Source organism: Chinchilla lanigera, unplaced genomic scaffold (assembly GCF_000276665.1).
Source record: "Chinchilla lanigera isolate Chin_1 unplaced genomic scaffold, ChiLan1.0 scaffold00017, whole genome shotgun sequence".
Taxonomy (NCBI): domain Eukaryota; kingdom Metazoa; phylum Chordata; class Mammalia; order Rodentia; family Chinchillidae; genus Chinchilla; species Chinchilla lanigera.
In genome coordinates, this window is record NW_004955418.1 from 11,619,091 (window position 1) to 11,646,248 (window position 27,158).

General features: G+C 37.3%; 1 protein-coding gene across 1 annotated transcript in view; it reads left to right on the top strand.

Moving 5' to 3' along the window:
- The window catches only part of Slco4c1 (solute carrier organic anion transporter family, member 4C1), a gene marked incomplete at its 5' end in the record, with an annotated part of 59,227 nt that extends 32,075 nt beyond the window's left edge, over positions 1 to 27,152 (top strand). Inside the window, 11 exon segments of the mRNA XM_013513034.1 lie at positions 2,440 to 2,619; positions 4,732 to 4,828; positions 6,461 to 6,582; positions 7,996 to 8,114; positions 9,726 to 9,870; positions 10,392 to 10,587; positions 16,480 to 16,633; positions 18,375 to 18,562; positions 21,932 to 21,996; positions 24,344 to 24,481; positions 26,191 to 27,152. Coding sequence (XP_013368488.1) covers positions 2,440 to 2,619; positions 4,732 to 4,828; positions 6,461 to 6,582; positions 7,996 to 8,114; positions 9,726 to 9,870; positions 10,392 to 10,587; positions 16,480 to 16,633; positions 18,375 to 18,562; positions 21,932 to 21,996; positions 24,344 to 24,481; positions 26,191 to 26,351 — 1,565 coding nt within the window.
- Between the last annotated feature and the right edge of the window lie 6 nt (positions 27,153 to 27,158).

The following is a 27,158-nucleotide window of genomic DNA, read 5'->3' on the forward strand; positions in this document are numbered from 1 at the left end:
TGGCAATGTCAAAACGTTAACCTAGCAGTTCTGTCTTTTGAAACCTGTCCTACAGATAGGCTTGCACAACTGTGTCAAGGGAGATTTAAGAACTGTAGGTGCTGGGTACAGTGGTACGCTACAAGGTTGTAACCCAGCTACTTCGGAGTCTGAGGCAGGAGGATACAGAAGTTTGAGGTCAGTTTGACAAACCAGTGAGATCCTGTTTCAAGATGAAATTGTAGCCGGGTATGGTGGCTCACGCCTGTAATCCCAGCACTCGGGGCTGAAGCAGGAGGATCGCTGCAAGTTCAAGGCCAGCCTGGGCTACAAAGTGAGCTGAAGGCCAGCCTGAACTGCATAGCGAGACCCTGTCTCAAAAAAAAAAAAAAAAAAAAACAAAAACAGAAGAAGAAATTGTAGGAAAGCATCGTGGGTATGGCTCAGGGCTAGAGCACAAGCCTTGCGTGGGTAGGTCCTGCCTTCAGTTCTCAGTGCTGAAAAATTTAAAAAGTAAAAGAGGGAAATATATGCCACAAAATTGTAACAGAAGAACTAAAATGATTTAAATATATATGATAATATTTATTACATGATTATTAAATATATATGGTGAAAACATGATGGGAAATTTGTGCTGCAGAATACTGTTACACTGCCAACAGTGACATTTTAATTGAGCTTTAAGTGCAGTGGGAAAGATGTCAGTTCCTGGGGGTGAACAAGTGGATAATCCCAGGTATTCAGAAGGCTGAGGCTTCACGGCGTGGTGATGCATACCTGTAATCCCAGTATTCAGGAGGCTGAGGCAGGATGATTGCCACGAGTTTGAGGCCAGCCTGGGCTGCAAAGTGAGCTCAAGACCAGCCTGAACTGCATAGTGAGACCCTGTCTCAAACCCCCACCCCCAAAAAAGAAAAACACCAAAACTCTAAAGGGTACTCATATAATCAAACCAAATACCATATTACCACAAAACATACGTGTTTGCTACTTATAAAGGTATACTTACTATAAAAGAGAAATAAGAAAAATTAGTAAAACAAGAAATGCTTGTAGGTGTACTTGATATCACTGTGTTTAGTAAGAAATCGTTAGTCTAATGTATTATCTGAAGAAAGTGAATATTAAAACCAGGAATTACAATTCAAATTGTAATCTTGATGTGGCCAGGGAATTGATATGAATAAAGTAGATTTGCCCCAATTATAGATACAAATTATCTGTCAAGATATACACCAACACATTATAATATGAATATATAACCTCAGAAGGCATATTTAAATGTAAAAATGCATATTTTATGCACAGATTTGTATCTGCTACTTTGATGACTGTGAACTTGGTTTCTTCATACCAGTTAGAAAATCTCAGGACTGATGCTTGGGGGCTGCAGTCATTCCTCAAAAAGTAATAAATCTTGATCCCATATAAATGAAATGAAAGTAAACTTAGCTGGGATTGTTAAATGCAGATCCTTGAGTGTTTACATCAGATTCAGGGAAAGTTCTGGGAATATTGTTTTTTAACAGGTATCTCATTACATTAATATCAAATGAATTTAAGAAATATGGATTTAGCATGATATTCTGTCTTTACTCTTAATGTCGCTTTTAAAAAAGGTTTTAATCACATCTTCTTTTTTTCCTTTTTTTTTTAAATTTTTTTTGGTCTTTTTGAGACAGGGTCTCACTCTTCAGTTCAGACTGGCCTTGAGCTCACTTTGTAGCCCAGGCTGGTCTCGAACTCACAATGATGCTCCTGCCTCAGCCTCCAAGTGCTGGGATTACAGGCGTGCACCACCACATCCGGCATTCGATCACATTTTAGAGATATTTTTTCTTTTGACAATATTCTTAACAATACCCTATAACCCTAAATATTTTTTCACAAAATAAATTTTTTTCAAAGAAAGTTAATAAAATAGTGTGGACTACAAAAAAGAACTAGATGCAACTTCAATTTTCCTGCTTCACAGTAAATATTGAGGTTTCCATTTTGTCAAAATATCCATAAGTATGTTCTTCAAATTTAAGGTATTTGTTGATAAATTATGTTGGTTATTTTGAACTTATGACTTGGAAAAAAATAAAGATTACTATTTTCTTTCTATAATTCCTTGGCACCAGTTGCTTTGACTGTGTTTAGATTGGTTTACTTAAAGTTTGTTAATTTTGATGCTTTAATGCTTCTTAGTTTTGCTGTATATTTTCTAAATTTTGGCATGTAACATTTTTACATGTTTTCTATAGTACTCTAAATAGTTTAAATATCAAAATGAAGTGGGGCCGGGATATAGCTCAGTGGTATAAGCACTTACCTGGCAAGTGCAAGGTCCTGAGTTCAATTCCCGGTACAACCCCCTCCCCAAAATAAAACAGAGTAAAATGAAGTGATTGGAAAAAATACTTAAACAATGGCTAAATTTCTACAAATTACCTTTTTGTTTTCCCACTAAAGATACTTGTTCAGCAAGAAACAGCACCAGCTGTACCTCTTCGGGATCTTTGCTTTCTAACTACCTGTACGTCTTCATCCTGGGCCAGCTGCTGCTGGGGGTTGGGGGCACCCCTCTCTACACCCTGGGCACGGCCTTCATCGATGAGTCTGTGCCCACGCACAAATCCTCCCTCTACATAGGTGAGTGTACTCTTTATTGTAACAGGCTCGGTATCATTTTGTCTTCTTGTTCGTTTACTTTATAGTAAAGCATAACGTCGGCTTATTACAAAGTTTCTTGCATGTCATAGGCATTTCCGTTAGGTACCTGCAGCATGACTTTTATGTGTTTAATTACTCACGGCCGTATGGAATCAGTGAATAGAATGCGCAGTGGCTTCTGCTGGTGTCCTGCTCGGGGCACGCTGATCTTAGTGGATGGCAAGAGTCGTCCAAGCAGCCTGTGTCTTGATTGCTTGAATCTCAGGGAGATGTGCACAGGTGTGGAGACTGTGACTTGCTGGGTCCTGTGAGGACGTCACGAGAGTCCACAAGGAAAGGCACAAGAAGATGTCTAGCAATGCTGTGGAGTTTTCCACGTAACATCAATATGTTTGCACTGTATGGCTCATTTTTGCTTGTTTTATAGTATAAGTTTCTTATAAAATCTTTCTAGAAGCCTGGAGCTAAATAAACTGTGCAAGGCCCTACATTTAATTATTAAGTTTTCTCTTTATGACTTTATTATCATAGTCTATATCATGTTATTATATATTATCACAGAGAATTATTGCCCAGTCACTGAATGTCAGTATGTATGTTCATGATATGTAATACATACTTTCATTGGTATATATGTACACATTGCATCTTGATTCTTTTCTTTTGTCTTTTTGAGACAGGGTCTTGCTGTGCAGTTCAGGCTGGCCTTGAGCTCACTTTGTAGCCCAGGCTGCCTTGAACTTGCAGGGGTCCTCCTGCCTCAGCCTCCTGAGGGCTGGAAGTATAGGTGTGCACCACCACGCCCGGCTTCTTGATTCTTTTTTACTTTCCCTCCTTCCTGTATCATCCATCACCAAATCCCCTTCCCAACTTCCCAAAATCCTAATGTGAAAACTTCTAAAGCAGTTTTGTAGTTTTACAAAGGTTAATTGGTATCTGTACAAATTTATCAGTGTGACCCAATTGGAAATTATTTTTAAAAGTCCATCAGCTAAAAGAAATTATAAATGATTGATTTCTAGCGTTTCTTTGAGACAAGGTTTCACTATACAGTTCAGGCTACCTGGAACTCACTTCATAGCCCAGGCTGGCCTCGAACTCAGTGATCCTCCCGCCTCAGCCTTCCAAGTCCTGGGATTATAGGTGCGCACCACCAAGCCTGGCTCCAGCATTTTTAATGGTGTACTCTTATTGATAAAAATTCTGAGCATGGATCTTTATATGTGCACACTTAATCATTTATAAATTATATACGTGAATTTTCCTACTAATTTTTTTTTACATTATAAAATACAACTGTAAAATAAAGTAGTTGAAAGATAAGATTGTTAGGTGTTTTCAGATGAGCTTTGTGTTGAAGTCTTACCTAGTGTATAAGGATTTTTTACCACTCTATGTTCTTAGTTTTGAGTATAAACTAAGTTTCTTGTTCTCTTATATATAAGAATAAAAGTCTCACCAGTTAATAAAAACTCTCACAAATGGTAAAACAGTAAATTTTATTTTGTAAATATTCTAAATTATACATGGGAAAAAAATTAAACATTTGACAGACATAAACTCAACTTAATCCTGTTGTTAGTAATGACGGGAGAGTCACTAAGAACAAATGGCTTACTTTTAGGAAACAGATTTGTCAGCACGTCCAGGTTTTGAAATCTGTGATAGTGCAAAGGAAAGAATGCTCTCAATTGGGTGCAGAGTGGAAAACGTTTCTTGTTTCACATTGTTTTCTTCCAGAAGATTATAAACAATAATTGTCATTATCACTAACGGGTTAATAGTAGAGGCGCTACCCCTCCCACTGGTGAACTTAGTAATAGAACTTTCCATGCATTTGTAATTATTGGGTTTCTTGTAATTATTATTACAGTCAAACAGCTTTTACAGTGAGTCATGCATTTTAACTTCTTTGACTTAACCGTCTCAACTAGTGATACCATCCAAATACTGTTTTTATTGAAAACCTTTGTAATTTTGATTTAGATCTGGTCATTAAGATTTTTCTATGTAAAATATTTTTCTTTGCTATTGTTAGACATAGGAAGAGAAGTACATATGGTATTTCCAATGTCTTTTTTCTTCTTCTAGGAATTGGCTATTCTATGTCACTCTTTGGCCCTGCCATTGGCTATGTATTGGGAGGACAGCTGTTAAACATATACATTGATTTCGCTGTAGGACAGAGGCAAGGCGATTTCTTTCATTTCATTTCATGTTTTAAAACAATGCAAATGTCATGAACAGAATGTTTTCATCCTATTTACTCAGAGGGACTTTTTAGGAAACAATTTTTTTTTTTCTGGTACCGGGAATCGAACTCAAGACTTCGCACTTGCCAGGCAGGTGCTGTGCCGCTGAGCTAAATCCCCAGCCTCAGGAAACAAAATTTGAACATACACAATTTTTGAATGATACATTACTTAGGCTCCATGAATCAGTACTACAGTTTCTCTTTATTTATTCGTAAATAAGAATGTATAATAGATAATCTGGTGAAATTAAGTGTATATATTTAAAAAAGAATTCAGTAACAGTTATATTTTCATTAGATTTAGTTAGAGATAGATAGCCTCAAGTGTCTCAAAAAGCTGTGATTCTCAGAGTACATTCTCTGGTAGCTCTGATAATGGCGTAATGATCCATAATGATCCTAATTATGTCACTTTAATACTGTGACAATATGATAAGAATAGACAATATTTATCCCACACTGTTTGAAAATTTTTATTTTATTTATTTATGGTTTTTTTTGAGACAGGGTCTGCTATGCAGTTCAGGCTGGCCGTGAGCTCACTTTGTAGCCCAGGCTGGTCTTGAACTCACGATCCTCCTGCCTCAGCCTCCCGAGTGCTGAGATTACAGGCATGCACCACCATGCCCGGCTCTGAAACATACATTTTTGTGTTAACTTGTACCACATTATTTTATTTAATCCTCCCAACAGTCCTATAAGGCAGTTGATACCTACACATTAGTAAATGCTCACCACATGATTTGAAATAAAATGTTTTACTCCCAGATCCCCCTTAACCACTGAGCTACCTTCTCCTTTTAAAAATGTAGACCTTAATGAGCTTCGGTGAGGCACCTTTTCTCATTTTACCATAAAATGAGTTGGTGGTTACCACTGTATAACCCTTGGTGTGACCATGAGCAATCAATAAGAAAATGTGCCCCTAGATATGAGATTTATGCTTTCAGCTGTTAGTCTAGATGAGTATTTTAAACACTGTTCAAAAGTGTGCGGAAGTAGTGTTGGAGGCAGAGAGTCAGGTTTTTAAGAAATGACATTTTAACTTTATTTAGAGGAATAGATGAGCTGTATGTGTGGCATGTTTTGGAAAGGACCTATTCATGTTAAAACATGAAAACCATTATAATAAAAACTTTTCATAAATCACTTCTACATGTAGTGAAATGCTATAATAGAAGCAAAGTGTATGGGCTTTTAGCATAGATCAGCAATTTGCTATTGACATGTGCTTAATACCTACCGCAGAGAAGAAAATAAAATAGGTGAAGTTCAAGAATGCTTAGGAATTCCATGTGTGTTTTCAAGTACTCATCGTACTTATGTTTACTATTAAATATTTAAGACTTTGTCATATTTGTCAGTTTAAAATACTTTCTAAAGCATTATTCTTACAACCTAGTTATCTGTGCTTTTTTTGAATCAACACAAAACCTTCATTAAAATTTTTGATATTATAGTAATGTCCTGCTGTATGCACTTGAGTTATAAACTAGATAGTTTTCACAACTGAGTTTTAATGAGCAAGGTGGAGCTGACTTTTACTTTTGCTTTTCTCTCTTGTAGCACTGATGTCACTAAGGATGACCCTCGGTGGCTGGGGGCTTGGTGGATTGGATTTCTTGTATCCTGGCTCTTTGCTTGGTCTTTGATAATACCTTTCTCTTGCTTTCCAAAACATTTACCAGGTAAACTTGTTTTCTTTAAACTGAGAATGTTTTATGCTAATTCTAGACCAGACGTGGTTTTCTACATGATAAATATGAAACAGATTCATCTTGTTTGTGTTATAGAATCTCAATTGTTTGCCTACACAAACTTTCAAATATCTATATTCATTTTAGAAAATACTGAATAGCAGCCTTAACATTTATGGGTTTTCTCTATTTTTAATTAATAATAAAACTGTTCATATCTCTATTACTTAGTAAATGTATTATGTTTGATCTCAATTTTTGCTTCAAGTATATGCCAGGTAAAATACCTCTTAAATGATTAGTTTGTGTTCAGTGGGTCATTAATTTTGAGGACCAACCTGCCTTACATCATTAATTATTTCTAGTTGAAAAATCCTTTTATTTTCAGTTATCATCGAAGTTATACTGTGGTATTCATTTTTACCAAATTTCATTATTAAAATTTCAATATTAGTCTTTTCATAAAGAAAATAATATCTGTTCCCTTCTCTATCCGATCTTGCTTCCATAATTAAAATGCATATTTGTGGAAGTATTTTTCTTTAGGTTGAAGGTATTTGCTTCCATTGATGTTTGCAGCGGAATAGATGCTTAATTTTTGGAAAAAGGCAAAATAAAACTTGACAGACTACAAGTTGGTGGACTCTTTATACCTTGCGCCATGCAATTTCTAATTCTGTATGTTGACTGTTTCCTCAGATTTATTCACAGTCTTGTTACTAAAAATCAAAGGAACACAGTGATAGATAGCAAATATTATTTTATCTGTTAAGCATATTTTTCCCTTAAGGAAGCAGAGGAAAAAGACATAAAGATAGTTTTATATAAAAATGATGAAAAAAAGAACCGATTGAGAGGGAAAAACACTTTAAGACTTCAAATGCGAGAGTGTGTGTTGCGAGAAAACGTGTCTCATTTTAATATTTAGACTGGTTGGCACTTCTTTACTGGTGATGAACCCCAGCTCCTCGCACACCCAGATGACGTACGTAGATATTTGAACAGTTTTGTTCACAGAGAGGAACTGATCTCTTGTGTTATGGAATTTATATATTTGTGGAATCGTGTCAGTTAAAAAGTAATCATACTACTCTGCCACAAAGAAGGATAAACTTGAGACATTTTTAGGTAAAGAGGTTCACCTTGAGACCATACTTTTAAATACCTGGTTAAATATTGCATTTTTTTCTTTTGTGGGAGAAACTCAAAGAGTAAATAAGGACAAAAATGGATGATAATATCTATCATATGGCAAGTAGGAAGGAAAAGTTCAAACGGGAAGAGGAGCAGGGGATGGGGGAGGGGAAAGGAAGGGAGGGAATAGGGATAAAAAAATAGAATAGAATGGAAGGACGAAATAAAGTGAGTGAAATGATAGAGCGCGTAAGTTTACTGTCTTTATAGGTACAGCAAAAATTCAAGCTGCGAAAACTTCCCAGACACATCAGAGTAAAAGCAGCTCCTTACCACAGATAGATGAGGATTTTGGGCAGAGTATTAAAGATTTTCCAGTGGCTCTAAAGGTAAAATCAAATGGTTTCTCTTTTTCTTTCTGTCTCTTTTTGTCTCGCATTATATGTATACATACACACATGTACAGAGGTATGTATGTCTGTCTTTATTGTGTACAGTCATACATTCATGCAAACAATATACATACATACACTCCCATGCAAATTTTTGTAATGTATTCTTACTCGTAAACAACTCTTGCATTCACTTTTTTGTTTGTTTTTTGAGATAGGGTTTCACTGTGTAGCCCAGGCTGACCTTGAACTCACTGTGTAGAGCAGGCTAACCTTGAACTCTCAGTGATCCTCCTGCCTCAGCCTCCCCAGTGCTGGGGTTACAGCCTCCCCTCCGCCATGCCTGGCAGTTTTTTGTTGTTTGGAGATAGGGTCTCACTGTGTAGCCCAGGCACCTCAAACTTGGTGCCTTTCTGCCTTCATCCAGGGAGTGCTGAAATTATAGGCGTGTACTATCACATGCAGCCAGACTACTTCATTGTGCTGTAGGTAAAACTATTCCAGAGTAAGATAATTGAAACTGCATGAGTTATTTTACTGGCTGTATCAGTGTTTTGTGGTTCTTCATTGCTTTTCAGCCTTCCTCTCCTTCCATAGATATGCATGTTCTTGTGCAATTGTTTAAAGTTTAATTCCAACTACTGTTATTTTCTCATGTAAGACATCTGCACTGTGTATTTTGTAAATTCTAATTTACATCATCATCAACAGTCATTACTCACCATTGCTCTTTTTTTTTTTTTGGTTTTTCTCCGGTACCGGGAACCGAACTCACGACCTTGCGCTTGCCAGGCAGATGCTTTGCCGCTGAGCTAAATCCCCAGCCCACCATTGCTCTTTTTCAATCTCTATGGCTTCCTCAAGGCTTCATATTCTGATTCAGGTCTCTATGGGTGCAGCCTTTTATTCTTCAGCTAGGATATCACTGAAGTATCTTTGCATGATATTTCTGTTTCCTTTTTTTTTTTTTTTGGCTCTTTTTTTTTGAGACAGGGTCTTGCTATGCAGTTCAGGCTGAGCTTGAGCTCACTTTGTAGCCCAGGCTGGTCTCCAACTCACAGTGGTCCTCCTGCCTCAGCCTCCCGAGTGCTGGGATTACAGGCGTGCCCCACCATGCCTGGCAGTGTTCTTAATCACTGTACACTTTCGAACAGTACCATGAGCTTGGTCCTCTGGGAGCATTTCTGTCTGTGCTCCCTGTCTCAGGCCCTTCTGCGATTGGGTGAAGGAATTCAGTGTATGTGCTTCCGAAGTGAGCACTAGTGGCTGAAGGAATTCAGAACACAATTTTAAAAATCAAATAAGTGGTAGATGTGTAGTACGCACATTCAGAGTAAGATGGGGAAGGCAACCTTTGTAAATAGGTTTCTATCTTCTCCTCCTGGCCCTGTGAGTCCAATAAAGGCAAAATCATTCATCAATCCTCTTAGTGCTCTGCCTAGTAATTATCCATGGCTAAATTTTGGTGATATAAAATGGTATAATTTTTAAAGATACTTACATGGTGAGTATTAAAATTTTTTGCTATTTCATTGTGCTGTCATTTGAATGCTGCACTTGATACTATGATCGTAGTTATTTATTTGGTGAACTGTATTTTTTCTTTAGAATTTGATGAGGAATACTGTCTTTGTATGTTTAGTTCTGTCAACTTCTTCAGAAGCCTTAATTACTACTGGATTTGCTACATTTTTACCTAAATTTATAGAGAATCAATTTGGACTGACATCCAGCTTTGCAGCTACCATTGGAGGTAAAGCATCTTCTTCGTTCTCATTTACTCTAATAATTTAATTCAGCACATTAAACATTAAATATGTGTGTGTATATATGCATAAAATTTGGATATCCCACACCCTGAACTTTACACCCTATTATGATTTTCATTTTCTGATTTTCTGAAATCAGTTTATTTATTTATTTATTTATTTATTTATTTATTTATCTGTTTGAGGCAGGGTCTTGCTATGCAGTTCAGGCTGTCCGTTAGCTCACTTTGTAGCTCAGGCTGGTCTGGAACTCGTGACAATTCTCCTCCCTCAGCCTCCCAACTGCTGGGATTACAGGCCTCGCTGAAATCAGTTTATTGTATGAACTCAGGAAGACAAATCCTACACACTAAAGAGAAATCTTAATGTTCAGTGTTTACTATTAAGTCATTTATGCATTAGGCAAGTACTTTTATGTGTTACAGCCACACTGGTGTTTATTTTGATGCTTTCTCATTATGAGTTACTGAGTGTCCATATGTACTTTTTTACTTTTTCTCATTAGGAGCTGTTTTAATTCCTGGAGCTGCTCTTGGTCAGATTCTAGGTGGTGTCATTGTTTCAAAATTCAAAATGACGTGTAAACATGCCATGAAGTTCGCTTTGGTCACTTCTGGAGTTGCGCTCCTGCTGACGTTTTTACTTATTTGTGCCAAATGTGAAAATGAGCCCTTTGCAGGTGTCTCTGAGTCATACAATGGGTAAATATATTCCAATGCTTTTTCATGTTAATCTCAGGAGAAGAAACTAGGGATCTATTTTAACATCAGATGATGAAGAATGGACTTTATAAAAATATTAAACTTTTTCAGAATGCAAAAAATAAAATGTAAGAATGTGTGTGTGTGTGTTTAGATTAAATAAGATATCTTAGAAGTTGTTGCTCTTTATTCAGAGATTTGTCTAAGAAACAACTACCACATGCTGAGCAGTGTGCTTGGTTGGGATACAGAGATTGATACGCAAAAAAACTTTGCTTTTGAGAAATTTGCATCTGCTATGATTTGAATTTGTTCCCTAGTATTTGTGTATTGGAAATTCAGATGCTAATCGTATGTGGAGGTGAAGCTTTGGCGATAATGAAGATTAGAAGAAGTCATGAGGGTGGTGCCCCCACGATGGTATGAGTGACTTTACTAAGATGAGGAAGAGAGAACCAGGCCAGCTTGCTTGTGTGCCTCACCATACAATACCCTCCGCCATGTAAACGTAAACAAGCTTTATAAATGATCCAGTCTTGGGTATTTTCATACAGCAGAAAAAAGAAAACCAGACTAAGCCAACATTGTAGGGAGAATTTCACAGTATAGTTCTCTTTAATTAAAAAAATTTAAGAAATGAAAATTATTCCCTATGAAAAATCATCTTAATAAATAGTTTGAGTGGACTAGATGAGAGATTAAAATAAAGACAATCTTCGGTGTTATTGTATATTTACTGTAAAATTCAGGGTTTTTGTACAGAAGTAAAAACTTCAAAACTGGGTGTGATGGTGCATGCCTGTAATCCCAGCACTCAAGAGGCTAAAGCAGGAGGATCATTGTGAGTTTGAGACCGGCTTGGGCTGCAAAGTGAGCTCAAGGCCAGCCTGAACTGCACAGTGAGACCCTGTCTTGAAAGACAAAACAAAACAAAACTCCGTAATACTTAGCTTGTCCTGTAGAGTGTTTCTGCCTAAACTAGTTTGACCATTTATCTTTCCTTGTCTGCCTGCTCTGTTTGGCTTTGCAATCCTAAGCCATGAGTAAGGGTTCATGCAGGAGAGTGTTGCACAGAAATGTGTTTTAGCGCTTACGGTGTTGCTTTAATTATTTCATTACATGTGCGAGAAGCCATTGAGGGAGGTGGTACTCCAGGTCCATAATTTTGTGTAATCCATTCCTCAGATGACATAAATGGGATGCTGTTTGCTTGGAGATGTTTACCAGTAACAGTCATCATGGGTTGTAGTTGCCATTCATGTTAACGTGAGGCCGAGCACTCGGAAGCAGTGTTTGTTTGGCTCCGTGACACCTTCTCGGCATTTGTTGAATGCCTCCTCCTGCAGACCTCTGTGTGTAGCCAAGTGTTCTAAAGGACAGCTTGGAAAACAAGACAGTAACTGAGCAATGACTTCGGTAGCTGGGGATACAGAGAGGAATGTGAAGGGCAAAAGAAGCAAAGCTTTTCAGTTTTAGTTGCTTACATTCAGGAAAGGTTTCATGGCCCACTAGTGGATCTGGTTTAAATATCCTTTAGGGCTACAAAGAATTTTCAGATTCGAGTTGAGGGAAGGTTGGGTATAAATTCTCTAAGAAGTGGAATCTAGGTTCAGGGGTTAGCTTGAATGGGATTTGCGTGATGTGTCTGGAAATAGTAGAAAAACTATCTGGAAGTGTTCACAAGTAGCTAAAGTTGTGCAGACCTGACTTTTCACTCCTGAAAAGTCACTCAAATTTATCCTGACAAACCACTGTCTCTGTATGCTCCCTTTAGAAAGACAGACAGTTGTGAATAGTTCAGCACATAGTTCATCACCCTGAGTAACAAAGTAGGTGTCAGCCCCGTTAGTCTTTTCTAGTTGACGCAAGAGTGAGGGGTTCTTGGCATTGCAGAAAGGCAGGGAAGTGTGGCGGTGTCTGTGTGGGGTGTTGGAGGCCTGGGTCATCAAGATGCACCGACCTAGAGCATAGAGATGGTGCATATACATTTCTTAGTGGTGGAAAAGTTGTATGTGAGTGTACAGACCCACACCCACATTTACCTGAGTGTGTATCTATATGTACGTTTATATCTATATGTTTATATGTGTATCCATATTGTATATCTATATGTATGTATGTTTATATATGTGTGCATATTGACAGATATAAGTATAGTGACAGGGATCACATCACAAAGTAGTATAATATTTTATTTATTTATTTTTTTGTCTTTTTGAGACAGGGTCTCACTGTGCAATTCAGGCTACCCTTATGCTCACTTTGTAGCCCAGGCTGGCCTCGAACTCACAGCGATCCTCCTGCCTCAGCCTCTTGAATGATCAGGTTACAAGTGTGCACCACCACACTTGGCTTGAATAGTATATTTCAAATTAATTTATTATTCAGTTTTTGGATGCCACACTAAATTCATTTGGGATTGTCTAAGCACACTTGCAGAAACCTATTATTTATTAAAATCCCCCATTATTCTTTCATTGCCTTGATAATCTTCTCTGTAGTATTTTGGCATCATATTTTGTTAATGATGATTGGTGTTTATACTTAAGACCTCATAAAATATGAAATAACAGTAAGTTCACACAGTTTTCCTGTATACATCTACAGGTAGAATTTCATTGTTTATTTGAAATGGCTCCTTAAAAGTCCGTATCTAGTAAGATTTTGCAATAATTTTAGGGAAATCTTTGCCTACTGCAGAGGCATAATTATAGAACAATAGTTTGAATTTTATTTATTTGTTTTTGAGATGGTGTCTTACTATGCATTGCAGCCCGGCCTTGAACTCACTATGGAGCCCAGGCTAGCCTTGAACTTGTGCTGATCCTCCTGCCTCAGCTTTCCAGGTGCTGAGAGTATAGGCATGCTCCACTACGCCCCACTAGTTTGGATTTTAGTAAGAAATTAGTGTTTTAGTTCTACTTTTGATACGCATCTATATCTATATACATTTTTGTGGGGCTGGGGATTTAGCTCAGTGGCACAGCGCCTGCCTGGCAAGCGCAAGGTCATGAGTTCGATTCTTGGTACCAGAAAAAAACCAAAAAAACCAAAAAGAAAAAAAAATGAAAAGAATATATACATTTTTGTAAATGTTAGAAGTTACAAGTGCTGAATGTAAACTATTTTGGATAATCTTAAAGTAACATAAACACTAAATACTCTTAATAATATATATTGAAAATGTAATGTACTTTACATTTACTTACTATTTTCATACTAACAATTTTCCCCTTACCTATGCGGAAATCTTTATAAAATCCTCAGGTTAACATACCCAACCCTTGATGACAGAAGCACACATTGTGTCTTTATTTGTGCTGTAGTTTGTGTTACGCTGTCTTACATTTTGTGTGTTCCTAGGAATTATCTGCCGGTGCTATGCTGATTATTTAGTGGACTTCTTAAGTTTAAAAATTGTGTAAACTCTGTCTGTGGAGTTGCAGGGGTCATTTTTCCTAATCTTTCTGGATCTGTGCTGATCTAAGCCCTTTATGGGTAGAGACTGCAAAGTTTGGTTTGTGAATAAAACCATGCTTAATAAAGATGAATCTTCAGCAGCCTGGCAACAGGTTAGACTAAGACGAGACTGCAGCAGAGGGGCGGGTTACTAACAGTCTACCGTTTTCATTCCCTTTTCCATCAGAATTCCAAAGATTTATTTTTGGTTTGTTTTCTTCCCTCCCTCACCCTGTCTTCCTTCCATCTCTCCCTTCATCCTTCCTTCCCCTTCATCCTCTTCCTCTTTCTTCCTCCTCTCTCTCTCTCTCTCTCTCTCTCTCTCTCTCTCTCTCTCTCTCTCTCTCTCTCTGCTTTTTTGGAGTAGGGATTGAACCCAGGTCCTCTGGCATGGCTAGCCAAGAGCTCTGTGATTGATTTCATTTTTATTTTGTAAGTTTTCCAGTTTGGCCTGAAAATTGCGATCAGCCTCCTGAATAGCTGGGGTTATACACCTGCCTCAGCCTCCGGAATAGCTGGGACTGTAAACCTACCTCAGCCTCCTGAATAGCTGGGATTACAGGCATGCACCGCCATACCTAGCTTCTCTCTCAACCCTGGCTCTGACTCCTGCTTTCTTTTAGATGTATTTTTGAGGGCTGGGGATGTGGCTTAGTGGTAGAGCTCTTGCCTTGCGTGCACAAGGCCCTGGGTTCAATCCCCAGCACCACATACATAAAAAAACCAATAATAATAGATGTATTTTTGCAGTTCGCTAGCACACAGCTGGAGTTCGCTATGTACTCAGCGGGTAACCCCCGCGACCCTTGTGCTGTTCTCACTGTACTGTATTAGGCCAGTCTTACCAGTTCTGGTGGCTTCCGCTGCATCTGTATGCAAACACACACAGAGATTTCTAGCCCAACATGGCGGCAAACACCTGTAATCTCAGCACTGTGGGAGGCAGAGGCAGGAGGACAGCAGTCTGGAGCCCAGCCTAGGCAACTTAGTGACTTAGTGAGACACTGTCTCAAAATAAAAAGAGCTGAGCATGAAGCTTAGGGTGAAAGCCACTACTGTGTAAAGCATTTAGCGTCAGGCCAGATTTCTTCACCGGATTTGAAACTCTTCATCTCAGTATGCACGTGCATGTATTCATCACCTCCTCCCCACCCGATGCTCCATCCGTTCCCCCACCCTGGGAGTCACCGTTAACTTTTCAGTCCTTTAAAGAGGGGGCACTGATTATATATCTGGGATTTTTCCTCCAGTGCTTCCTGCAAGCCTGTCTTGGGTGTTAGCGTTCCTTTAACTTGTCCTCACCTGTTGTCTGGGGCATCATAATGTGTCTCCCTCCTTCATGTTCATGTTCTACACCGTCTCTAGGATTATTTCTTTAAAATGAACATTTACAAATACCTCTTTCCAGTCTGAAAATGCTTTAGTGATTACCTTTTGCCAGAGGGTCAGAGATCATTGTTTTTAACAAGGCCCAGGAGGCCCTCCTTGACCTGGGCCCTGATTTCCCTGCAGCAATGCTCATTGTGTCTCCGGCATTGTTCATTATCTTCTCCTCCCCCGAGGGCGGGCTGGTGCGGACTCTAAGGTCGTCTCAGGTAGTAGTGTCTCCGTCTCTCTTCTCCAGACCTGGCTTGTGTTGCCTGTTCTTCCTTGGTATTTCTAAAATTTACCTTGTAGCTATCAGTAACACAGTGAGCATTTAGTGTCTAATTATCAATGTACAGCTCTACACTTGGACTATGGAAGTTTTGAGGATGTAGACTATCTTGTTCAGTTTTCTCTTTCCGTTACCAGCAGAGAGCCTAGCGCTTGTTCAGTATGTGTGGGTGGAAGAATGCATATAGGAGGCGTGGGAGGAGCATCTTTAATTAGAGCAGTCCTTGGTACCCTGAAGGATGTTGCTTCTGTTCAAAGGCAGAATGAAGCAACGCTGGGAAGATTACACTGGATAAGGAAATAAAAGTAACTTAATCTGTCTAGACCTTAGTTTCTTCAGTGGTAAATTCACTAGCTGGAATTCACCCTTGGAGACTTCATATTTTTCTAGGCTTCTGGGGATAATGAATGTGAGAGCTACTGACCTCTGGCGGCTGGAGGCTCGAGTGCTGCTAGATAGCTCACTGTCTGCAGACCCTGTGCCCCACAGGAACTGTCTGGCACCAAAGGCAAAACCTCATTTTCCTCACTCCCTTTGCTTTACATTTTATATCACCAGCAGACATCACTGTTGTTTTGACCGCCTGTCCCTCCCGTAAGAAATTAAGCTTATGCACAAAGGCAGATCTGTGACTTGATTTGTGCGCTGTGTGTAATTTAATTATGTGTTGAGTGAGTGAATGAATGACTGAATGGCAAGACGGAACAGATGCTTCTGAACTGTTTGCTCATGTGATGACGCAGATAACCTCACCTTCTGCCTTTTCTTATTTACAGGACAGGAGCGCTGGGAAACTTGACAGCCCCTTGTAACACCAACTGTAACTGTTTGCGATCTTATTACTATCCACTGTGTGGAGGAGATGGAGTCCAATATTTTTCTCCCTGCTTTGCAGGTTGTTTAAACTATGTTTCAAAGAGTAAACCAAAGGTAACTGGGCCTGCTCCTTTAGCCTGCATGAGGACATGTCTCTGTGTGTTTACAATCGTCCGGATCCCTCTAGTGGGGTTGTACAGTGCCTGTTCTTTTTCTGTGCCCCTCTTCCTTTATGTAATTCGGGTTACGAGCAGCAGATAAAATAATGTGCATTAGTAGATAATGCGATAGATATCTTTAAAAGTACTTGGTATAAACATACTGTGGTATAAGAGACTGTAATGAAGAAAGCTATCTAAGAATCATATGACAGTCTTGAATATATGAAATGTGGGATAAAGAAATGGCATTTCTTTTCCCTTTTGAGGGTAACTTGACAGCTGTAAGAAAAGATTTCTGCATAAATAAGAAATAATTAGTTGAAATAATCTATAAAAGTATTATAGATTTCGTTCAAAACCAACATGGGTGCACGTGTGTGAAATTTTACACTTTTAAGTTCATACAGCACTTGTAAATACACATATCTACTTACCTTTAATGAGCTTATGTATAATAAATTCTTTAAAAATTTATCTCACTAGACTAGGCTTTGCTCTTCCTGCTGGGGGTAAACCAAACGTGATAATCAATGGACCTCCTTTTCATATTATCTGGCCAAATTACTTCAAGAACATTGAGAAATTTATCAGAAATGGGGGTGAACATAGTAGACTTAATAGACTAGCATGGTATGTGCAGTTCTAATCTTTTGCTTTTTTCTCTAATTCATTAAGATTTTACTTTATCATTCTTTATCAGTCAACATATTGCACACAGTGTGCTAACTCTGACTTAACCCCGTCTTTTTAGTTTTTAAATTTTTAATATTTATTTATTTAGTTAGTTTTCTTTTTGAGACAAGATCTCACTGTGCAGTTCAGGCTGGCCTTGAGCTCATTTTGTAGCCCAGTAGCAATCCTCCTGCCTCAACCTCCAGTTTACAGGGGTGCACCACCATGCCTGGCAACCCCTTCTTTTTAGAGTCTGCCAGTTACACTAGGAATTTGGCAGGTGTTGTAGCTTTGAACTGCTGCCCATCCATGTTTTTAAAGGTGAGAGGTTTATTTTGGCTTACATTATAGAAGTTTCAGTCCTTGCATGGTTGGTCTGCTCCAAGGCAGAGCGGCATGGCAGAGGAGAGCTGCTCACGGCATGACATGCCCGGTAATGGGCCGTGGGCACGGAGTCTGTAGTAACTGCTAAGTATCATCTTAAGGATAGTTTGCTTTCAGTTAAGTAATTCAGAGAAATCACACAGTAGAGTTAAAGCCTCATTACTAAAAACAGTAATTTTTTCATAGTTATAGGACATACTAATTGTATTATGCACTTGTCAAAATTATAGTGTTTGATCTTTCAAATAATGCAGAGAGTGAAATTGTAAAGGTAGATGCCTTTTTCTTCCTATAATGAAAAAGAAGAAAGTTAGCAGGAAAACATTATTTGAGTAATTATGGTTGATGGAAAGTAGTTGAGAATATGTGAGATTGTATAACTGTAATATTCAACATCAGCTTGTGTTGTAAGTCATCAACCAGTAATAGGTTACAAGTTGATAAAAAATACAGATGATTAAACTGCTTAAGCATAGTATCTACGTCCTTAATTTTTTAAGATTAATTAGTGTTTCTCAGAATTTCTTATTATATATGGATCAGAACAGTTTGAGAGATGTATGGAGATCATCTGATGTATGGCAGAAGTACATTTTCACAATGAACACTTTCAGTATGTTTATGTCTCATATTTTCAGATCTATTACAACTGTTCGTGTATTGAAAAGAAGGCCCAGATAACATCTACAGAGAGCGTGGGTTTCGAAGCTAGAGCTGGAAAATGTGAAACTCACTGCGCAAATTTGCCCTTTTTCCTTGGCATTTTTTTTATTACTGTGATTTTTACCTTCATGGCTGGCACTCCTATAACTGTGTCCATATTGAGGTATGGATTGTGTTATGAAATTTTCATTCCCTGAGACAACATGTTGAGTGCAAACGAAATTAACCCAAGGGCTCAGCTGGGGCTTATACTGACCAATGCTGAGTAAAGTCAGCCCTTAAAATAACGTGATTTCTCTATCATTAGGAAAGCTACCTCACAGAACCCCAGATGTCTGAAGTTTTAATGGGATAGTGTGTATGAAAGTGCCATTGCGGTGCCTGTCTGGTGGGTGCTTGGAGCTAGTTTTTCTGATTGTTTCGTCCAGCTTCAGTGGTGAGCTGGAGATAGGTACACTGTAGCTGTGTTTCATGAAAATTAAATGCACTCCACATACCCCGGAATCAGAACGACATGCATTCCAGCATTAAATGCTTTGACAATAAATCATCCTAGACATGGGGCTAATCAATAAGAAGCCTGCAGTCACCTAAACTGTTGGCCAGTGTTTTGTATTTTCACTTGCTTTTCTTGTATACTACTTTAAAAATCTTTCCTGTGTGCCCTAACATAGACTCCATGGTCTAAGGGCTTTTCCCCTTTGCTGTATTTTGTTCTCATTTCCTTTTCATGTATTTGAAAATGCAGTTTTAACATTAAATCATTAACATGAATCATATTACAATGGAAATTGAAGATATTTAGAGAAAATGCTTTTTAAATTTTCATTTTTTTTTTTTTTGTCTTTTTGAGACAGAGTCTCACTATGCAGTTCAGGCTTGCTTTGAGCTCACTTTGTAGCCCAGGCTGGCCTCGAACTCGCAACGATCCTCCTGCCTCAGCCTCTCTAGTGCTGGGATTACAGGTGTGCGCCACCATGCCCATCTTAAATTTTCACGTTTAAAAATTATATAAATCACCCTTCAACTAGCTGTTTCTCAGAACTCTTGTGGGCTAACATTCTGTCTCATTAATCTTCAGTGCTCACTACTTAAGGAATTATTTTTGGGTCAGATTGAGCTTCAGGAGCTGTTTTATGCAGTCTCAAATTTGTACCTTTATCTCATGAGTAGGATTTCAGTGTCAAGAGTTAGACTAAGAATTATGTGCTTACAACTTAGGTTAATCATAATAGTTTAAAAGGAACTATTTTTTTGAATAAACGCAAGTCTAACAATTTTTTTTCAGACTTAGAGAAGTATAAATGGCAAATAAAGTTTGTATATATTTAAGGAATATTTTGAAATAAATACACAATGTGACGTGATTACCACAATCAAGCTACTGTACATATCCATCACTTCACATAGTTACCACTTGTGTGTGTGTGTGTGTGAGAGAGAGAGAGAGAGAGCGAGAGCGAGAGAGATGAGAACATTTAAAATCTCCTCTCTTAGCACATTTCAGGTATGTAATACAGTATTACTAACTACAGTCACCAAGCTTTGTATTCCTTCTCCAGCGCTTATCCTGCTTAATTGAAATTCTTACCCTTTGACATCAGCCCAATTCAGCTCCTGGCAATCTCTATTCTACATTTAATTTCTATGAAATTGACCGCTTGAGTATCCACATATGAGTGAGATCATGTAGTAGTATTATGCCCTTGTCTGGTTTATTTCAGTTGGCACGTACACCATGTTTATCCATGTTGTCAAAAAATGCCAAGATTTCTTTTCCTTTTTGAAACTGACTAGTATTATGTACTATATTTTCTTTACTCATTTATGAATGGACACTTAAGCTGATTCCATATCTTAGCTATTGTGAATAACATGGACATGAATGTGCCTAGGTAGCTCCCACATACTGATTTCATTCCCTTAGATATATGCCCCTACCTGAGGTGTTGCATAACATGCTAATTCTATTCTTAATTTTTGAAGACTGTATGCTCCCTTTCATAATGACCATACCAATTTACATTCTTTCAAACTGTATTCAGTAGTTCACTTTTTCCTATATTCTTGCCAACATGTGTGGTCTTTTATCTTTTTTGTAATTGCCAGGTAACAGGTCTGAGGTGATATCTCAGGGTTTTGATATATACTTCCCTGATGATTAGTTAGGTTTTTTTATTTGACATAAAAAGTCATTGTCCAGTCTAAAGTAAAAAAAAATTACTTCTATGCTTTTTGTAGACATTTTATAGATTCAACTCTTTATGTATTAAGTCTTTAGTCCATTTTTAATTGAATTTGGTATATAGTATGAAACAAGGGTCCAAATTTATTGTTTTGTTTGTAAATATCCAGTTTTTACAACTTCATTTATTGGTTTAGTGAGGAAAGTCTTCTTTCTCTACTATGTGTTCTTGATACCTTTGTCAAAAATCAATTGAGTATAAGTATATAGATTTATTGTATGGCTCTCTGCTCTGTTGGTTATAAGTATGTTTTTATGCCAGACCCATACTCTTTCGATATCCATAGCTTTTTACTATGTTTAAAAATATGGTAGTGTGATGCCTATCTCTTTGTTCTCCTTGCTCAAGATTCATTTAGCCACTTTAGGTCTTTTGTAGCTGTATATGAGTTTTAGGATTGTGTTTTCCATTTCTGTGAAAGGTACCATTGGCATTTTGATCTGGAAGGCACTGAATCTGTAGATTGCTTTGGGTAGTATGGAATTTTAACAATTAGTTCTTCCAGTGCAAGAAAAGTAAGATGTCTTTCCATTTATTTTCAATTTTTTCATTAATGCTCAATTTCTTTAAATTTCAAGAATTTCACTTTGTAAGTTAGGTTTATTCTGAAGTATTTTATTTTATCTTTTGATGCTATCACAAATGGGATTGTTTTCTTAGTTGCTTTTTTTGAAATTTCACTCTTAGTATATAGAAATGCAACTTAATTTTTTGTTCATTTGTATCCTGACCATGTACTAAATAGTTTTCTGGTGGAGTTTTTAGGGCTTTCTACATGAAAATTCTTGTCATTGGGAAACTAAGGCTTTTTTATTTCCTCCTTTCCAATTTAGATGGCTTTTTTTTTCTTACCAAATTACTTAGGTCAGGAATTTGGGTGCTCTTTTGAATCAAAGTTGTGAGTATAGAATCCTAAAGCAGCACAATAACTTGCACTAGCAGGATGCTGGTATACGCGAGCTCTAGATCTAATTTATTGACAGGTTTTATGAAAAGAACCTTCTTGTCAGTTCTTATCAGTGTATGGCCTTTCTCCTTTACCTTTGTTAAAACTCAGAGGAGTTAGTGACTCTTCATTATTTGCACTATTTTAGTTCAGATAACATTTCTCTTCTCTTATAAACCCAGAATGATTTAACTAATTTTAAGTTCATATAAGCAATTTACTGTATTTTATATGCACAAAATTTAGTTTGGTACAGAAATGCTAAACTGATAAAGATTTGTACTTGCTCAGAGAATGAATGTAGAACTTTTTTGTCTCACTTATATTATAATATTTCCAGGTGTGTTGATCAGAGGCAGCGGTCTCTAGCATTGGGGACCCAGTTCATGGTGCTTCGATTACTGGGTGGGTATGGCATTTTACTTAATTCAGTGTTAAGTGTTGCTATTTTATTTCACTGATGTTATTAATTTACTCAGATGTAGCATGTGTCAAGAAAATGAATAAAGAGGAAGACTGCATAATTGTCATTGACAAAGCTCTTTGCCAGAGTTCAAGATGTAATATTACTTCTTGAATGTGAATAAAATGCCTTTACTTTTCATCCACCTGATTTGTTACCTATTGTTTCCAAACCTGTTGTAAATGTAACCTGAAAAACTATACCTGATTCATTTGAAAGATAAAATATGGCCTTGAGCACATATTTTCTTTCTGCTTTTATCTCCATTTGTGACACTATTATGTTGTATTAGACATGAAAACATAATGAGCTAAAACAATTCAAAAGTAACTGTGATGTAAATAATGTGACTACATAAGATTTGATGAAAGGAAGGATTTAGAGGAGAGAGCTGTACAAGGTTCCAGATGTAGGAAAGGTAGGAACAGAGAAACATAAAAAATAACATGAAGACCATTTATGAAAGCAAAAACAAAAAGTTAAAATATTAGGGATCACTTGCCTAACTTGCTCATTTTTCAGATGAGAAAATTAAGGAACTGTGGGATTCAGCATTTTGCCCATATTTGCACATTAACAGCAGAAAAAGGACTAAGATAGTGATTTTGGTTAGGTGCACTTCTGTTGTTGTTGTGCTACTGGTAGGTCAGGAGCCTAAATCACTGGCTAAGCAGTATTCCCTCAAATCCTGTGCTGCAGTCGATGTACAATAAGCACAAGTTCCGTAACTGCAGTCATCCCTCTGTTTCCTTGAGGATTGATTCCAGGATCCCTGCCAGTACCAAAATCCTTAGTTCCTCAAGCCTCGTAGTAAAAGGAGGCAGTGTTCTAATATAACTTATGCTGGCTCTTCTATCTTATACACTTGAAACTTACCTACTTTAGTGTATCTCTAAATGACTTACAATACAAAAAACAATGCAAATTCTATGTAAATTGTTACTGTATTGTATAGGGCATAGGGACAGGAAGAGAATAATAAACACTTTCAGTAACGGCACAATATTTGGGGAATATTTGCAACCCGCAGTTGGCTAAATCTGCCAATGTGGAATGCGCAGAGAGGGTGGATCCACCCTCCATGGTAACTTAGTACTTCACAACCTGAAATAACTCAGACACAGGAGCTTAAATCTCAAATGATATCTTATAGGAGAAACCCAAAATATAAAGAAATTAAAGAGCAAAATAAAAGATGGATAGTAGGAAGCAGGGAGATAGATCTTTAATAAAAGGGGAGGGGTCCAAGAGATGGAGGGAGGGTGTGGGAGGGGAGAAGGGCATAAAAAGGAATCAGCATGTGTGGTGTACATGCACCCACTCCCCGGGACAAATATAATCATTGTGTACTGCACACATGTACTAACGAAGTGAAAAAGAACAACAAAAATTAAATGTTTTAAAATTTAAAATAGTACTGCCGGGTGTGTTAGCAAGGAGTTACATTTGTATCTACACATACACACCCTCTCATGCACACACATTCATATTGTCTTGTATGTACATGAATCCACATTAGTTTATGTCTATGTGCATACACTTACATAGTTCAGCAGACTTACTTGTGTGTCAGGAATAACTTATTTTGATTTTCTGAAGCTATAATAGTTAATTTTTTTTTTCTTTTTGAGACAGGGTCTCACTATGCAGTTCAGGCTGGTCTTGAGCTCACTTTGTGGCCCAGGCTGGTCTTGAACTCACAACGATCCTCCTGCCTCAGCCTCCCAAGTGCTGGGATTACCGGTGTGCACTACCATGCCCAGCTTATAATAGTTAATTTCAAGGGCACATTCATTTATCACATTACTACTAATTTGTGTTGGTTTACTGAAAGGAACAGTTAATGTTTGTTTGATCGTCTTGCATACCTATATCTGGTAATCTGAGCAACTGCTTTGAAGATAGCGATAAGTAATACAACAGCCATTGTTGATTTCCTATCTTGTTTTGAAATTCTGTATTGTTTTATATTTTGCTGTTGTTTTGTTTTTGTTTTTTTCTTTAAAATAAAAAAGCAACAAATTAAAATATTGATTATACTTAACATTAACCCAGTTTGTGCTAGAAATTTTTATTAAAATCTTGTTTAAATTGATTAGAAATTTAAAATTATACATAACCATCAAAATATTTTTTCTATTCTTCTTTATATCCCTTTCTCTTATACATGAATCAATTACTATGCATGTTGACACACATGCCTATTTTTTATCAACAAAAATATGTTAAAAACCTGTGACTGTAAATTATAATCTGTACCTATTTGTATCTTGTCTGTATTTCTTCTAGGTACCATACCTGGACCGATTATATTTGGTGCCACAATCGATAGCACATGTACTCTGTGGGATATTAATGAATGTGGGGTTAAAGGAGCTTGCTGGGTTTATGATAACATCAAGATGGCCCATATGCTTGTAGCCATAAGTAAGTGACTTCTTGGTAACGCTGGAGTAAACGAGTGTTGGGTCAGAAAACCTTGCTGTTGGTTACTTAGATCACAGTTGTGCTTGGGAGGCTCATTCTCCGCTGGTGCAGATCAGCTGTCACAGCACATTGTAGAGGCTTTGAATGAAGTCTGCAAGTCCCAGGCTTAAAAAGAAGACAGTAAAATACTAGCTCTCATTACATCGCTTATCGTATGCCTTGCGTTTAACCATTTCTCTCAGTTTTTGGGAGGAAGTGTACTCAGAAGCTTCAGGAGATTTCTGAGAAACTCTCTGGAATGATTGTCATCAAGTTTCCAATAACCTGAGCATTAATATTGAGTAAAATAGACAAAGTTAATCTTCCCATCACTTTTGCCTATTGTTAAGAGACAGTTTTCTCGTATTTTTTCCTTGTTTTGCTGGAGAACAGACTCAGGGTCTTATGCATGCTAAGCAAGTGCTCTGTCACTTAGCTACAAGCCTGAGTTCCCCAAATCACATTTTATCAGCCCATTCATATGTAAGGTTTATTTCGTTTCCTTCCTACTTTTTGGCTGAGTGATACAGATAATGATTTGTCCTTTCTCTTACTCAGTAATGAAAGTGGAAATTACTACCAAAGACACATAACTAAATTTTCAAAAACAAACCAACAGAAATTATAACAATTGTATCTATAGACTCTTCCTACAAATCTACTAACGCTTAGATCAATGAACATTCTTGATTTTTGAATATACATTTTTAAATACAATATTGATGATTGACAAAAAAGAAATGAGTAACTGGATAAATTACCCTGTGACACCATGTTTAACTTACTCAGCTGACACGAATTCAGCTAACACTCAGCTGGGTGCTGAGGCTAAAACTGGTTTTATTTCACACAGTTGAGCTCAAAGCCAACTACTGTATGAGTTAGTTGACAAAGGAGTTATTTGAAAATGAATCCAAGCTTGTGAAGGAACTTTCAACATTTTGTATTTTGGGCTTGTAGGTCAGAGTAAATTATTATTAACTGTGATATATTTCCATAGAGGTTTTCTGCTAGAATTACAAAGTATTTTTTATTTTTATAATTATTTTCCATTTTGGATATGAAAATTTTGCAACTGATTATTCAGGCTCAATGGTGGTATAAGCTATTTTATTTTTCCACTGACTTTTGCTTGTAATTTTTTTTAGATAAGACATTGCATTATGAAAGTTAGAATAAAACATGGATTTATTGGATTCTGTACAACACTTAATCTACAAGAATGCAGATCGTGACCAAGAATAGGACAAGTGTTACTGTACAAGTAGTTCTAATTGTTGCTGGGTGTGGTAGCGCATGCCTGTAATCCCAGCACTCAGGAGGCTGAGGCAGGAGGATCATTGTGAGTTCGAGACCAGCCTGGGCTACAAAGTGAGCTCAAGACCAGCCTGAACTGCATAGTGAGACCCTGTCTCAAAAATACAAAAAAAAAAAAAAAGTAATTCTAATTGTTTAGAAAGAAAATAATTGCCAGTTAATGAACTTATATATAAATGTTGTATTTCGTTTTCTTTAATGTTTTAAGATTATAAAGTACAGAACTAGAATTCTCATATGATTCTTGCCTTTAAGGAGTAGGTTTGTAGTCATGAAGAATTTCTTAAAACGAATTACTTTTTCCAGTAACTAAAGCCCCAGATGCATGATTAATTTTTGGTTTTTATATTTAGGTGTTGCTTGTAAAATTACCACTATTTTCTTCAACGGACTTGCAATTTTTTTGTACAAGCCACCACCACCAGGCACTGAGGTGTCATTTCAAAATCAGAGTACAGATGTGACTACCGTCTCAATAGAGCAAGACCTCAACAAAGGAGTGAACGATGGGTGAAAGGGAGACAGGCGATTATCCTGCAGCTAGAAAATCAACCTTCATTTTGGAGAACCGAGCGCCATTACAGCATTATTTGCTCAGTACGGACAACGTTTTGAAAACTGATGTTTCATAACTGCGTGTGTTTGTTGCATGTACATGGACAGTTGTTTTCCTTTTAGTGGGAGAAATAGGCCTGTGCCTTGGAAGTCCATCGAAGCTTCACATCACACGTGCTCACCTATTTGCCACACCAAACAAAAGCAAGAAAAACAGCCAACAATTAGTTAGATGTTTACATTTTAAAACCGCAGTGAGAAAACATTCTAAAACAGTAATTATTTTTATCTCCTTTACACTTTGTTACATTTTAATTTTCACTGTCAAATAGTTTATTGGAAAATGTATTGTTTAAAAATTGAAACTCATCAAGTTTATGTAATGTTCTATGGGAATTATTAGAGGAAGCCCATGAGGGCCAGGGATGTAGCTCAGCGGGACGGCGCCTGCCCAGCAAGCGTGAGGTTGGGAGTTTGATTCCTGGTACCAAAAAAAAAGTGAAATGAAAACAAAGGAAATGGAATAACTACACCAACACTCTTAAAAGCAGCTTTGTAAAGTAGTTTCTTTTTAAGTTATATATTACTAGTTTGAACTTTATTTATCACAGTAAATTATTAAACTGTTAGAATATTGGTTAGTTATCTTTGTGCTCCAGTACACAGTGAATACAGAAATACCAGGATTGAATACATCTGTTTTCACTTTAACTTAAAAATTCCAGGAGGTAATTTGTTGAGGGTATTTTTCTTGGTTTTTTTTTTT